Raw genomic sequence first — 15,872 nt, forward strand, 5'->3', positions numbered from 1 at the left:
ACATTTTATGAATTATTTCATTATTTCTATTTAGCTTGCTCTGATTGGTAAAATCACCAAAGTGACAGAAAGAACTTTTTTTTGCATCATAGAGTAACCAATCACAGACAGTAAAGGTCCATTTCAAGGTCAGGAACATGTTAGCTAAGCCATCACAAAAATAGGGCACAATATCTGTGCTCACATGATGTTAAATTTTTTGAATATTTCAGCCAAGCCAAAGATGACACATCTCACTTCATCTGCCTTTTTTATTTAACGCTCTGGAACTTGAGACACAAGCTACAATGCTCTATTAAATCTATCATTTTATCGTGTATAATTAGTGACTTCAAGGATGAGAAGAGTGCGGCAGTCCCTCCTGGGATGGAACTGTCAAAATAAGAGCTCATATTAGTGGTGAGGAAATGTCAGTTCACCATGACAAGACCCTCAAGAAACATCTCGTTCATTTTAAAGATTATAGCATCTCCTCACCTGACAGCGTCACATGGGAATAAGGAAGGAGCACAGGGATGAAATGTGACAAACGCCAGGGGCTGGATCTGATCCTGCAGTTTTCTTTCATGATGAGTGGAAAAGGACAGGGAAGAGAGGAAAAGATGAACTCATAGATGAATCTGAAGGAATACATAGCTGGCAAATACCTAAATGGGTGGATGGATGGCTTTACAAGTTGAAACACATGAATGATACTGTGAGATGATCTTGTGTTTTTGTACGAGCACGTCTAGATTTTTATGTAAAGAAAATAAAATGTGTCTTCTCTGCTAAATATCACACATCTCTCTTCCTCTCTGCGTGATTGACCCTTCCACAGCTGAAACGTCCGAATGACAGCATTTGTCATGATTAACTCCTTCTCCAGTCACTCAGTGTCATGCTTGACTTAGCATCAGAATGTTAACCACCCCTGAAGCAAACACACACACACACGCCCGTGCTACACAAAACACACATACACATAACTCACTGATGCATGGAGATCCACAGTAGCTCAGTAGACGCTATGGGTGTAATGATATATGATGTATGGTAAAGTTATAAATTAACACCGTGATAACAACTTGTTAAAGTAAAGTGTCGTCTATATCAGGGGTGTCCAGACGTTTTTAAAGAGGGCCAGATCTGACAATGTGAAGATGCCCGGGGGCCAATACTAACATTTCATTCAAAAAATGAAAAACAATAAAAGTTACATACAAATGCACTGTTCTATAACAATTTAATTTTCATTGTCAAGTCTGCAACGTCTGTTAACATTTAAATTTAAAAACTCTTGCTCTTGTCTTTCACAAAATCATTCAGAAAGTAATATTTTGTGTTTCATCTAGAGATATATAACACCAGCAGTTGTATTCTTAGAGTTTAGCACATCCAAATGCTTCATTATGTCAACCAAAAAAGCCAAATCTTCCAGCCATACAGTATTTGAAAATCCTAGCAGGCCATAAATAATATATTATAAAAACAAAGCTGCGTAATCAGGTGAATGGTGTCTCTGTCATTCTGATGTCTGTTCCCACGCTATGTAACTTTGCGCTCCGGGTACGATCAGTTAAAAAGAAAAGCTTTATGGCACTAAGTCACACTCCACCAACTATTTGACTGATTGTGGTGAAACTGGATCATATTTTATGGAGAAAGTTTCCTGATGGACAGTGAAGTATACTGCTGCCAATTGTAGCTGCTGGTAGCTAATGTTAGCTCAGTTTGTTAGCTGGACTGTGAGCTCAGAGCACTGGGGAAACGTTACATTGGGGGCAAAAGCGAACACTATAATATATAGTATATAATATACTATATATTTAATTTATAAATTTTAACTTGCACCTGCACCATTTTCATTCTACCTTCCTAAACTAAATTCATACCAAAAAAAAAAAAAAAATTACATTTAATACATTTCTGGTATATTTCCTGTCTGTTTTTACTTTCGCTGCATTACGTTCACCTTTGTTACCTGGGAGAGTTTGGTAAAAAGGCTAATGTAGCATGTGGAGTGTGTTTTAGAGATGAAAAAAATAATCATATCTATCTTAGACACTTCAATTAATTGTTTTTGTCTCACCTGTAAACTTAAAATGTCACCCATCATGTCCAGGTAACTTTGTTAAGTTAATTCATTCAGTTTTGTCTCGTGTCTATGTTGTCTTGTGATTTCCTGTTTTATTTTGGTTCCACTTCCTGTCTGTGTCTATTGTCACCAGTTTTAATTTCTCCCTTTTATCTGTTTTCCCACCCTTAGGATTACCTGTCTCCGCCCTGATTGTTTCCACCTGCCCTTACCTTGTGTGTAATTATAGTCCGTGTCTCCCTTTGTCCTGTGCCACTTCGTCTTGTCCCATGTGTTATTTATCCATGCCATTGCCATTGTCAGGTCTTCTTGTTTTGTTACTTTGTTTGTTCATGAGTGATTTTCTATTTGTTTATTTGTTCTTTCTTAGTCTAGCTTTAGTTGAGTGAGTTTCTGAAATTAGTAAAGAGTTTTTTCCTCTGTCAAGAGTGATTTTACTTTTGTTAATAAAAGAGATTGTCTGATAGGGGTGAATCTTAAAGTTACAGATGATAAGTTTACGCTCGTCTTTAATTAAAAAAAAAAAAGTAGTAATTTTCTAGATCTGGTCACTGATTCGTTGAAACACAATGAAGCAATTTTTTCTGAAATTACAAATATATGAATTTGATTAATTCATTCACCGTTCAGTTTTCAGCTCATTGATAGTCAATAATTGTTGTAGTAGTAATTATTAAGAGACTAATAGAGGCTCTAGTACAGCAATGTGTGAGGAACAAGTTGTTCTTTATATGTTGTGTGATAGAGAATTTTTTTCATCTCTCTTTCTCTTGGCAGGAAGTGTCCTATTTTTGATTATGTGTCATTATAATAAGCATTGACAGTGACAGAAAGTGTATGTGTGTGTGTGTGTGTGTGTGTGTGTGTGTGTGTGTGTGTGGTTTTTAGAGGAAGGGGAGGAGCTGCAAACTTTGAAAGGGTAAAGGAAAGGGAAGTGTAAGTCATAGAGATTACAGACAGTGGTTAGAGTGACCAGATCACTCCTGCAGCATTTGTCTTTGCTCGTCATTTTCACGATGATGAAAATCTATGTGTACTCTTGTCTTCTCTCTGGTGAGTTTATCTTTTTGTGTACAGTATTCTCTGTATGTACTGTGGCAGCTGTTAGATCTTTTTTTTTTATTATTTGCTAAATTAATTAGTATTTTTTAAAGGTTTAAAGGTTTTGGCATCATAAATAATGAAAAGCATAAATATTAATGAAATATGCATATTGGAATGTGTCTGTGCATTGACACAGTGATGAACAATGTTTCTTTTATTTCCACTTGTAGCTCTGAGTGTTGCAGAGATGAAGTCTCTCACCGTAAATGGATGTGTTGGGAATAATGTGACATTTAAATGCTCCAACTGGAACGTTTGGATAGATGTAAAAAATAATGAGAAATACTTTTGTAATAGTCCATGCTCAGAAGAAGAACACATCATCAGAGCAGCATTTCAAAAGACTGGAAGGAAGAATCGAATAGAGATAACAAACAGCGCAGACGGTTTATTTGTGACTTTCACAAATCTCCAAAAGTCAGACTCTAAGAAATATTATTGTGGAGTGAACAGACTTGGCCTTGACCCTTGGATAGAGGTCAAACTTGAAGTTACAGATGGTAAGTTTACGCTCGTCTTTTTATTTTTAAAAATATCACTCCTTCATGTAGTAACTGTGCAAATAGTTGAGAGATGAATATTTACTGTGTCTGTTATTTTCAGCTGAGTCTACCACTCCCAGGACAACTCTGAAAATGTTAGCTGTTACAAACAGCTCAGATTTTATTAGTGATACGTCTACATCATACATCATCTATTCTACTCCAGCAGTCGACTCTACTACAACTACTACTGCATCATCAACACAAGGAGCTGGTATGAAGAATTAATTTTATATTAGTTTTATAAATTTTGATCAAATTTCCGATTTGAATTAAATCTGATGAAATCTTTATAGAATGAATTGTTCAGCCACCCAGCCATTACCAGTATTACATAATGTGTGAAATTCACCATGAGAAACAGATGAGAAAGAAGTTGTTCCTGTATGTTAAAGTGTGAAAATGTTTTTTTCATCTTCCTCTTTCTCTGGGCAGGAAATGTATTGTATTTGATCATATGTGTCATTATTATAATAAGCATACTGATGCTACTGCTGACACTTGTGTGGAAGATGAAGAGAAAACAGCAGAGTAAGACCCACAAACCACCACACACATACATGGTAACCTCCACATTAGCGGCCCACAGACATATTAACAGATGTTGTCCTCCATGTTTTCAGAAAAAGAAAAACGAGTGGTGAGTTTCCTTCCTTCCTTTTGTTCTTCAGCGACGTGCAGGGTTTTTGGTTCCTGTTTGCTCTCCCACAGAAACAGCTTGCTTTACTAACATAGCTAACAAAAACACTACTGTTAGGATGAAGATTAAAAAATACTCAGAAAATCTTTTCAGCTGTGTGCTCGTCATAGACCAAGCCAATTTAGCAGTATGAGATAAGGCGCAGACGTCTGAAACTAAAGGCCCATTTCCCTCCACAGCCAAGAGACATCACTTTGAAGGTCAGAAGGTCAGAGGCGCAGCCTTACTGTGTTTTTGATCCAACTCAAGGAAAGGCCCAAATTAAAATTAAGAAGGTTGCTAACACTTCATATATATATATATATATATATATATATATATATTATATATTATATATATATATTATAGATATCATCATATCTATTATATCGAATAATTCTAATATATTAATTTATTTTTTTTAATATAGAAGTCAAATTATTTCAGGGTATGAAGGAGGAGGACATGGTTACCTTTATGTTTCATTCATTACATCTACTACATTACTACACTAATATTTGCATTTGACTTTTAAATTCTTGTATTATTATATTGCTGTGAGACTTCAGATGCTGTGAAATGATTATCTAAAGTGAGCTAAAAATATTATGTAAAAACAAAAAAGACCCACTTACTCACATTTAATAGACCACTGTCAGGGTAAATAAAGGAGCACTGTGTTTCCCCTTTTAAATATAAATCTCAAAACAACAATAGTGTGCCATGTGTGCCACTTAGCATCATAAAACACACAAAATCTACTTAAAAAAAATGCAGCCACGTTTAACCAAACCTTCAGCCCCTGTTCTGAATCTGATGGTTTACACTGTGTTGTGATTGTCAGCTCATACACAGCTTTTAGATTATGGCTTAATGTGGATGAGCACGCCTTTGATTTGGACATGCAGGTTTGGAGTCATATTATAATAAAACTGACACTAATATTCAGGGCCGTTTCCAGCTGTTTGGGGGCCCTACGCGAGGTGCTATTTGGAGGAGAGATTCCTAAGCTTTCCAGATGATCTGTGGTGATTCAACAGTCTGTTTCATTTTCAAAAGGAACAGGTTAGAGTGCATTAATAAATACAATAGATGCAGCATGTTCCTGAAAGACTTTCATCATTATTCTCCAGTGAATGGCGGGCGGCTGTCATTCATCCCGTCACACCTGTCGGCAGCCCACAAACACAGTCACAGCGTCCCTATCATAGCAGCTTAGCTTTACTTACAACCTATAAAAAGCGTATATGCTTTTTAAGCATGTAAGTGCTCCACACAACAAATGAGTTGGTTTGCATGGCTACAAATAAAGACAGGTACTTTTAATTCTCACAAAATATATTGAGGCTGAACTTGCAGCTTGGGGGCCCCCTGGTGGCTCCGGGGCCCTGTGCATCCGCATAGTCAACATTTAGCAAGAAACGGCTCTACTAATATTGATATCTGTAAACATGTGCTATAAACCGTTTTACCCAGTGTGATTTCCTTTATTGGTGGAAATTGGAGTTCCCCTTCTTGTCCCAGCAGGTGCCGGATCGTCTCCACAGCCAGGTCTTAAAAAGGTTTTAGTGCAGGATCTTTGTTGCAGAAAAAAAGTCCTGCACAACCTAAAGAATGGAAAACAATATTGACAAAGGACTTAGAATAACTCATAGTAGTAGTTAGTTTGTCTGATATCAATGAATAAAGTTAGCTTGATTGCTAATGCCAGCTACATAAATGCTAACAACCATTCTGGAATTACAGTTAAAGTCTGTGTAAAGGCAATTCCATGTTTTCTTTCAAAACAGACTTTGAACGATACATTACTGAAATGTGGAGTTAGAGGTTCAAACAGTTTTTCACCAGAAGAAGAAGTGGATTGTGAAGGGCCACATTAATGGAGACCTGAAAGTAATACAGTAATTACAGTAACATTGGGTGACGCGGTGCACAGTAACTGATTTTACATTGTGTACTAACATAATCACGTTAGGGTTCCTCATCATGTTCATGTGTGTTATCTAACGTTAGACTTCTCTCGTTTCCTGAGTGGAATCCAGAGGAAAACACTCCGGTAACGGGACACGGGACGTCTCTTATATGCAACAGCAGCTTGTGGCTATGACAGTGAATATCAAAACACCGCAACGGAGCAATAACCACAAAGTGACGACAGACAGATAGACAGCGTTTCACTGAGAGACATGACTTATGTAAGTTTGGACAGAGAGACAAAGACACAGAGAGACAGAGATTCATTCAACTCGCCCAGAGAAGTTCAGCGGACACACACCCACAGCCCTGGAGCTGCCTAACATTTCTAGTAACTCGATGTAATCATTTCCAAAATGAACAACAACATATTTTTATCTAACCAAATATTTCTCTTCAGTCCATATTAGTCCACCTTTAGTCTCTAAAAGTATTTTCTCTGAGCTCACTGAACCGACGTGCTACACACAAACGAGGCACGCACCTATATTAACAAGGTAGCCTAAGGGCTCCATAACACAGAATATTCATTAAAGAACGCTGAAATTGTAAATTCAGATGTATTACTTTATTAAAGTTGACTTCCAGTGGACTTATTCATATTTGTTTACATGTTATGGGGCGGCTGTGGCTCACAGGCAGAGCAGGTCGTCCACTAATCAGATGATCGGCGGTTCAATCCCCCGGCTCCTCCGGTCTGCATGCCGAAGTGTCCTTGGGCAAGATACTGAACCCCAAATTGCTACTGAAGGCTGTGCCATCAGTGTATGAATGTGTATGAATGGTTAGATCCGCAAACTGATGAGCAGTTGGCACCTTGCAATGCCAGTGCCATCAGTGTATGAATGGGGTGAATGAGATATGTAGTGTAGAGCGCTTTGAGTGGTCGGAAGACTAGAAAGGCGCTATATAAGTACAGTCCATTTACCATGTTATATATTTTATTTTATTTCTTTATGACGATGTGGAGTGATATTTTTAGTGATATGTCAGGTGTGCTGTCATGCTGATTTGAACACATTCTAAATGTCTAGCTGACCAATCAGATTGCTCGATATAACCTCTATTTTGTATAAGTGTTTCAGCGTTTCTTACAACTGCTTTCTCTTTTTTCTACTTCAAGCATGTTGAGGACGTCAGACCTGAAGGACAGTCTCTGAACCAGCCAGCAGCGGTCCCTACACTCGGCTACTCTGCAGACTCAGACAGTGTCTATGCTAATTATACTGAAATAGCAGTTGAGAGTGTTAATAACTACTCAGAAGATGTTCCTTTAAGTCCAGTTTCCAGCGTTGTGTATTCTGTTATTCAACTACCCGAAAAGCAAATTGAACACACTGAGCACTCTGAACCAAATCAGTGTGAATACAGTGAAAATGACTCTCTCTATTCCCTGGCTCAGCTACCAAAGACAAACTGAGTGTAGCTGGTGTAATTAAAACTGCACACGTAATTAGAATCGGACAGCCACTAATTTTACTATAACAATACAGTAATGATTCTAAAGAGGACGACCAAAAAATGTCACAAAGAAAAGAATAAATGTGATGTGTGAAATGTTTCCCTTAAGAATGCTGTCAGTGTCCATGTTCTGTTTTTATTTCTTTAGTTTTTTAAGTTGCTGTATCTACAGTAGACATGCTAACTCAGTGCTGTGCTACTGTGCTGTTAAATTCACAGCCGTGCATGTTATCCTCTATGTTTGAATATTGTACTTTGTTTTTCTGTCTGTTCAAACTGTGAATAAAGAATGTCTTTACTAGTTTAACATGTGTTATTTTGTACATACAAACACACATTATGTTGTATGTGCCAGGTCAAAGTATATGTGTGTGTGTGTGTGTGTGTGTGTGTGTGTGTGTGTGTGTTAGTGTGTGTGTGGTTTTTAGAGGAAGGGGAGGAGCTGCCAACTTTGAAAGGGTAAAGGAAAGGGAAGTGTAAGTCATAGAGACTACAGACAGTGGTTAGAGTGACCAGATCACTCCTGCAGCATTTGTCTTTGCTCGTCATTTTCACGATGATAAAAATCTATGTGTACTCTTGTCTTCTCTCTGGTGAGTTTATCTTTTTGTGTATTCTCTGTATGTGTGTAGAAATGTGGCAGCTGTTAGATGATGTCATTTTTTGTTTGTTTGTTTGAATGTGTCCGTGCATTGACACACTCATGATCTACGTGTTGTGGAGATGAACCCTACCCAACGTAAATAGACGTGTTTGGAATAATGTGATATTCAAATGCTCTGGAACATTTGGATAGATGTTAAATATAATGAGAAGTACTTTTGTCATAGTTCATGCTCAGAAGAAAAACACATCATCCGAGCAGCACTCTGGAACCCACCAATAGGGTATATCTCTACTTTGAATGATCACTGCTGTATAAATTATTGAACATCAACAACAACAATAATAATAAACTATTAAACTACTGTTTCTTTCCTCAATATGTTGCTGAGTCGATGTCTGTGGATACAAGCAGTGGCTTCTAGATTTGGATTCACTCAAATACAAGTATGCATACTTGTGTGTACATATTTTCTACGTGGAAAATAATCTGTTTCTAACCATTGTGTTATGGAGGCAGATCTGCGTGTATGTGTGTGTGAGCATATTGGTGCAGAATGGCCCTCTGTAGATAACATGCTTTGGTGGCTGCTGTATTTATGAAGTGCTAGAGCACGGTCTGTCAGACAGGAATCACAGAACGATCATGGAGCTTATTTTCCTCGTGTGCACGTCATACAAAATGACACAAAGCCTCATGGTACAGGGCAGACAACTGCTGCCACTGTGTGATGAACCAGGTTCCTGGTGTTGTGTGATGTGTGATGTGCCGCACTGCCGAGAATTTGCCCTCAACATGGGCAATATGGGCTCACTGTAAAAGCAGCTGGTGTCAGGCAGGAAACTAGTGTTTAGGGTGTCAAAAAAAGAGAGATAAATCGGTGTAGCAAAATGTGACGAGATAGACCCAGCTGGGTGCCCCAGAAAAATGGAGCAGATAATCTACAAGTAAGAAAACAAACCAAAAAAAACTTACTTAAATGGCAAAACACTGAAGAAGTGCTGATGGATGATACAATGAAAAAAATGGAGTCAATTTTGTTTTTCTAGATTCAACATTTGAGGCTAAAGTAAACTACATTTACTCGCTTCATAGTGTGTTATCTGAAGGTGTCTTCTGATTGAAGTCAAAGAGAATTTTTTTGCCTCAGATTTGACCAGCGCAGTGTCCGTGTTTATTTGACAGCCAATGAATGTACCAGCTATACTGTGGCTCAATGGCAATGTGCAGCAGCCATTTCTTTATTTGTTTGGATGTGTGTTTATGTGACAGCTCCAGACGCCGATGGATCTCAAAACTCAACTCAGGAAGTTAATTTTCCGGTTACTTCCCTTCAGTTTTTCTTTTCTTTTTTTTGTGTCATGAACCTTTAGGATACAATTTTCACTCCAGTTTCAACATTTTTAGGTTTTGTGGATGCTTACCTCAACTAACACTGCCAAGGACAAATTTGTGTCCGTTCATGCCCACTCATTACTCTGCCCTGACAATTGTTCTACTTCTTAAAGGTCCAGTGTGTAAGATTTATGGGACTATTTACAGAATGTGGTGGAAATAGAATATAGTATTCATAACCATATTTTAATTAATGTATATGTGACACAAGTGGTTAGTTATCTTAATCTAAAACTACAAATAAATAACTTGAGTTAAAATGTTGCCAATAATGCCACCTAGGTTAAAAAGAGCCTAGGACTCTAAGATAAAACACAGTTTCATTTAAAAATCAGGGCTAGCAGAGCAGAGTTCAGGGTATGATTTACAAAGAATCCATCATTTGTTTACATAAAATACTGTTGAGTTTTGTTTCTTCTTACATTGATTGATTTGGCCTGATTGCTAAAATGGGAGGAGTTACACACAGGTGCCACGAATTACAAATAAAGGGACTGCAGCTTGCTCTGGCACAGCTGAAGCATGCCAGTCATATGAACTCAAGACTGTGTGTCTGATTATTCATTGTTCTTTTGTTATGTAGAGCCATCAATGTTTCAAATCCTTGATGGCAGTGTCAACAAATACATTAAAATCCCTTGTCTTACCCCTAAAATACACTGCATGCGGAACGGCTCCGCTCCAAAACGGCTGCATACTCCGCCTTCCACCAACTCACACATCATCCGTTTGTGATGCGCTCAGGTGCGTCTCCACCGGCCACAGAGCATAGCGAGAACGCACGAGATCTCGCGAATTCACGCATAATCGCGCAATATTGCCGGCTGTAGTCTCTTTGACTCCTGCAATGGCATTCCACGCCTTATAAAAAGGATGTGAGGTGTCATAAACGATTACGCCTGAAAACCCCTCACCTGTTGACTTCAGGTCGGCCCCACCCATTATGTGTTCTTGTAATGAAACTCTATCCGCTGTGAACACGGAGTATTTTATTTTGAAAATAATCCCGCGGATCAAGTTTCATTACAAGAACACGTCATAATGGGCGGGGCCGACCTGAAGTCAACAGGTGAGGGGTTTTCAGGCGTCTTTTCACCCCGTCGACACCATGGATGAGGAGAAGTTGATTCTGGAGGTCCAAAATCAACCTATCATTGATGACACCACACATCCAAAAAGATGCGGCGTGGAATGCCATTGCAGGAGCCATCTCTGGCTCTAGCTCTGGTGCTGGCTCTGGTCCCGACTCGGTGCTGGCTCTGGTGCCTACTCGGGCCCCAACCGGGCCCTGGCTCTCAGGGCCTGCACAATCCTCCGTCCGCCTTTGTTTGTACGTCTCCTTCCTTTTGTAACATATGTGCTATCACACATCTGATGCCAATTGTCCAACAATTAGTGTGCGGTGCATTCAGGGTCAATAAAAAAAAGTCCACTCTAAATGCAAAACCCAAAAAAGACACACAATAAAACAAAGTTAAAAGCATGCACGAGTCCATTAAAAACTGGTCCTATCACATATAATCACCTAAAAATAACAGCCTTTACCTAAAATGAGCATTTCATACATACAGAGGCTATGAGTCCTCTTCCATGGAGTCCCCCATGTTGAACCATCATGTTACTACAGTAGGCCAGTCAGCTCCACATAGGGCCTTCCACATTCTTGTGTTTCGTGTAGTTTCTCCATAATGCTTGAAAGGAGAAGGTACGGAGAGGACGCTACTGCTAGATGCCACAAAATCCTACACACTGGATCTTTAATGCTAACACACCTTGACCATGAAACCTCTGCTGTTATTTCTATGCTTTGTGTTTGTTCCTAGAGAAATTCCATGTGTACTTAGTTAGATGGAGGCTGGCAATGTTCTTTTTTTATTCTTGTCAACAAAACCCATGAAACCAACAATAAATGTATCCTATTAACAAGTATTGTGTGTGTATCCTGTAAGCCTGATATATCTTCTTCCCCTGTGCCATAGAGCTCTATTGTTGTCCAGAAATCTATTAAAAATACACTGAGCTACACTGTTCCTTCATTACTATGAATACACACACACACACACACACACACACACACACACACACAGTCTTGTTTATTTGGACTCAATCCCACACACACTACCCTGCTGCTCCAAACACTCCCTAGAGCACCAAATGTGGACTAATCCACTGCTGAAAATAGTCCACAACAAATTCCCTCCTGTTTGAGTGATGTTAGATGAAAAATTAAACATTTTCTCACCTGTTCTTAAATATTCAGGACTGGACGCAACTGATGTCACAGACAGGGTAGTAACAAACGCACTAATGCAAAGACTTTGGTCTCTGGAATTTCTTTACAAAAATACTGTGCTTTAATTTTATTTCATTCTGTGCATGTTTGATCAAACAGAGGTAAACTCAGAAAGTCTGGACTCTCGTAGGGGTCTAAAAGGCAAACTACTGACCCCATACCTGCAGGTCATGGCCTGATGTAATTGACTTGATTCCTGATGCATCTTCCTTACAGTTCTTCAGCTGTATAGTGGAAAATCATCTTAACACCCTCTTCTTGCTCTAAACCAGTCCCTTCTGTCTCCCTTCATAAAGCAAATCTGCAGATTTGACTTGAGTGTTAGATGATTGCTCTGTGGTAACAGGAACGTCATAATGATGTAATGCTTGGTTGTTTCTCTATTATGTGTGGACTAATATATATACTGTATCTTTGCAATCAACAAACTTTAGACCACAGGTCACTAATAGCCAGACCCATTCTCTGTCTCATGAGGAGGTGAGGGCAAGAATGTCAGCCAATCATAGGCAGGGTAAGGCAGGGCGGGCAGAGTCCAGAGTGTCACTGAAAATTAATATTGTTACTATGATGTTGAATTATAGCTTTTTTTGTTTGATTTGAGTCGTTGACTTCACACAGTGCAGATGTTGATACAATGAAAATGCTGCTTGGCGCACCTTCAATGAATGGCCTATTTTAAAACTGTTTTCATATACAGTTGTCCCTCACGGGACAACGCGGTTCACCTTTCGCGGTCTCGCTGTTTCGCGGATTTTTTGTGTGTGTAATTTTGCATGCTTTTTTTACAGTGTACTGTACAGTATGAACGCGCATTGTGTTCGGCGTCCTGATTGGCTAAGGGAGTACTGTACAAAATACGTTGTATGTTCTGCACTCGGAAAAAAACACCTGCACCAAGGAGGAAAAAGCCGTTACAGCGGAGCGGCACCAGGACAAAGAGGAAGTGTGAAATACGGTTTCCTTTTACTAATACAGTATTGTACTTATTTTTGTTAAATCTGCGAAAGTTTGAACTTTGAGAGTGTTTAAATAATATGAATAAGAAATAAGAAATGTGAGAAAATGTTAATGCCTGTCTGAGAAAAGTGTATAAAAGTGTGTGGTTAGGGGTTTTACGGCCTTAAAACATGTATAATAATTGTAAAACTTACTTTGCAGATTTTGTTTATTGCAGGTTATTTTTAGAATGTATCTCCCGCGATAAACGAGGGACCACTGTATAGGGCGCACCGCATTATAAGGCGCATAGAATAGAAGCTACAGTAGTGGCTGGGGTTGCATTATGCATCCAGTAGACGCAGCTGTGCTAAAGGGAATGTCAACAAAACAGTCAGATAAGTCAGTTAACCTTTATTAATAGAATACAAACCAGCGTTCTGACAACTCTTTTCACTCCCAAAATGAATAAACAGCTGTTTTATTATTTTTCCCGAGGTAATTTCAGTGACGTAGTATTTTCGTGACACAAATGGTGTTGGACTGGAATTCCTCTTTACCGTTCTTACCGCTGTTACTTCCATAGACATATATACATAGACGCCTCATTGAGCAGGTTGGTCCGTTGCTGCGATACGTTAACACGTCTGCCATATTGGATGTGGCAGATCTGCCCGTAAACTAATACAAGGAAAAGGGTTGCACCCTTTTTTTTCACCCACATCCAAAATGGCAGCGACGTCAACATACGATTCAGCGCTCAATGCGGCGTCTACGTATATATGTCTATGGTTACTTCGGCGACGCCCCCTGACTACGGTAGCCATGATTAACCAATATTGATCCATATATAAGGGCATTGGATTATAAGGCGCACTGTCGGGTTTTGAGAAAATTAAAGGCTTTTAGGTGCGCCTTATAGTGCGGAAGATACAGTAAAGTAAATTATAATGCAACTTAAACATGATGATGCTGTAGACCTGAACATGAGGAAATTTTCTCTATCCTAAAATCAGAATTGACCACCGATGCCTTAGACTTTTAAAGATGTCTGAGCAGCTGAAAACTATATTTAACCTTCTCTCTAAGAATATCTCTATGTCCTGCAGGAAAGGGGACAATTTACTACAATCAACCAAACAGGAGTTCTCTTAAGTGTAGCGTCATCTTGATCCCATCTATAACATCGGTAATAGAAGACTCTCCTCATCCTGCAGTGTGCTTGTCCTTGTGCTCTGTCAGTTATCAATAGCATCGTCCTATGAAGCTGAAAAAGAAAGTAGTTCAGAGGACTACCGGCTTCTTCATCGTGCCCATTTTTCTTGGAAGACAAGTTTGCTGACTATGGTAGCTGGTGTTTTAATGAAGCTCTGTGAGTAAAGACACACAGCTAGGGTGGTGCTTCTGCCTCCTGTTCACTGACATGTGAAGCTCCAAATCCCATGTGAGGAAGCACACGGTGACTCCTTCACACACAGTGAAGGTCAGTCATCAGCAATCTTTTAGACCACTGGTTCTCAAACTGTGGTACAAGTACCACTGGTGGTACGCAAGCTCCATTTGGTGGTACTTGGTGTAAATCTCTGTAATATATATTGTTTTGATGAAATACATGAATGAATTAATTCATACAGTACTACCTTAATGCAGGAATGTAATTTAAAATAAGTTTTGCATTTCCTGTGATATTCAGTGATATAGTCACAGTCATGCAGCATGTAGTGTGCATACATATAATTAATTCTGAGCTAATGCCAGTAAGAGGAGGTAAAAATACAAAACACAGTCAATAATAAAAGCCCCTTATGAACTGTCTGTAGCTAAACAGTGGCCAGCCTTGCTGTCAGGTTCGTGGTTCTTGGAGAGACGAACATTTTCTGAGGTAGTACAAGGTGTAAAAAGTTTGAGGAACACTGTTTTAGACCATCACTATCCTATCAACCTCCTTCTGCTGTGTGTATGTAATGCTTTAGCTGACATGACCATGGTCCTGGGGGGAATCTCTCCATAATCCTGAGAGATCCAGAGCCACCGCCAAACCCTCAGCGGGCTGCCTTCTCCTTAAATAAATGCATGACTCTTGCAAATTTTTTATTATCTCTGGAAAAGATGCTCAGTTTGTTGTCAGTTTGTTGTATGCTCATGTGGAGCCAATGTTTGGTTTGTCTGTTGTGGGCTACTGTAGAAACATGGTGGTTTAACATGGTGGATTCACTATTAATTGGAAGAGGAGGAGATGTAAAAGGCTCTCTTTTATATCATTTTCCATTTCTGCAATATTCTGTCATAGATCATCCTAAATCTCTGTTCAGGGAGGTAGTTATTCTCATCTAAATTGTGTTTTACGCAGCAGGGCCAATGATGCTCGGGCCAGAGGTCGACATTAAAAAGTAATGAGCTAGAAAATTTGTGGCATGAACTGAATTTTTGAAAAACCATTATAAACTCGAGATGAGGATGACACAGAGATTTTGTTTGACAGTTTGCACAACAAACATTTAGGCATTTGGGGGAGACACACATAAAAGGAACACAGACAGACAAGAAAAGAATAGAAATCCTGAGAAAGTTCACATATTTTTTTGTCATCTTCTCTGCACTCTCAGCTTCTTTATGTTATTTATTTATATCACAGTGAGACAAGCCCATAACTTTGAACCAAACAGGGCAAGTGAGTGTGTCTTTGTAAGCACAATAAATGATATGGACGTCTGAAGGTGCACACGGGTAGTGGAACACAAGCATTTTTGGATCTATCCCTAAAATGACTGTTATGACCCAGATTTAGTTGTATATTTTTAACC

The 15,872-nt window shown here is 39.0% G+C and overlaps 1 protein-coding gene across 1 annotated transcript; it reads left to right on the forward strand.

The window, feature by feature from the left end:
• The first annotated feature begins 3,001 nt into the window (after nt 1-3,001).
• LOC109137861 (CMRF35-like molecule 3) lies at nt 3,002-8,144 on the forward strand. The gene is made up of 6 exons (XM_019256242.2): nt 3,002-3,130; nt 3,352-3,681; nt 3,785-3,937; nt 4,159-4,254; nt 4,347-4,363; nt 7,500-8,144. The coding sequence occupies exons 1-6, from the start codon at nt 3,094-3,096 to the stop codon at nt 7,794-7,796; spliced, it is 930 nt and encodes a 309-aa protein (XP_019111787.1). The 5' UTR covers nt 3,002-3,093; the 3' UTR covers nt 7,797-8,144.
• Nucleotides 8,145-15,872: the final 7,728 nt, after the last annotated feature.

This window comes from Larimichthys crocea, chromosome III (genome assembly GCF_000972845.2).
Source record: "Larimichthys crocea isolate SSNF chromosome III, L_crocea_2.0, whole genome shotgun sequence".
Classification (NCBI taxonomy): Eukaryota; Metazoa; Chordata; class Actinopteri; family Sciaenidae; genus Larimichthys; species Larimichthys crocea.

Bases quoted from the DNA above. Each gene is read 5' to 3' on its own strand.
- LOC109137861 (XM_019256242.2), top strand. From the start codon at position 3,094: ATGATGAAAATCTATGTGTACTCTTGTCTTCTCTCTG. The intron at 3,131-3,351 runs GTGAGTTTATCT...TTCCACTTGTAG, and splicing joins GTACTCTTGTCTTCTCTCTG to CTCTGAGTGTTGCAGAGATG. The intron at 3,938-4,158 runs GTATGAAGAATT...TTCTCTGGGCAG, and splicing joins ATCATCAACACAAGGAGCTG to GAAATGTATTGTATTTGATC.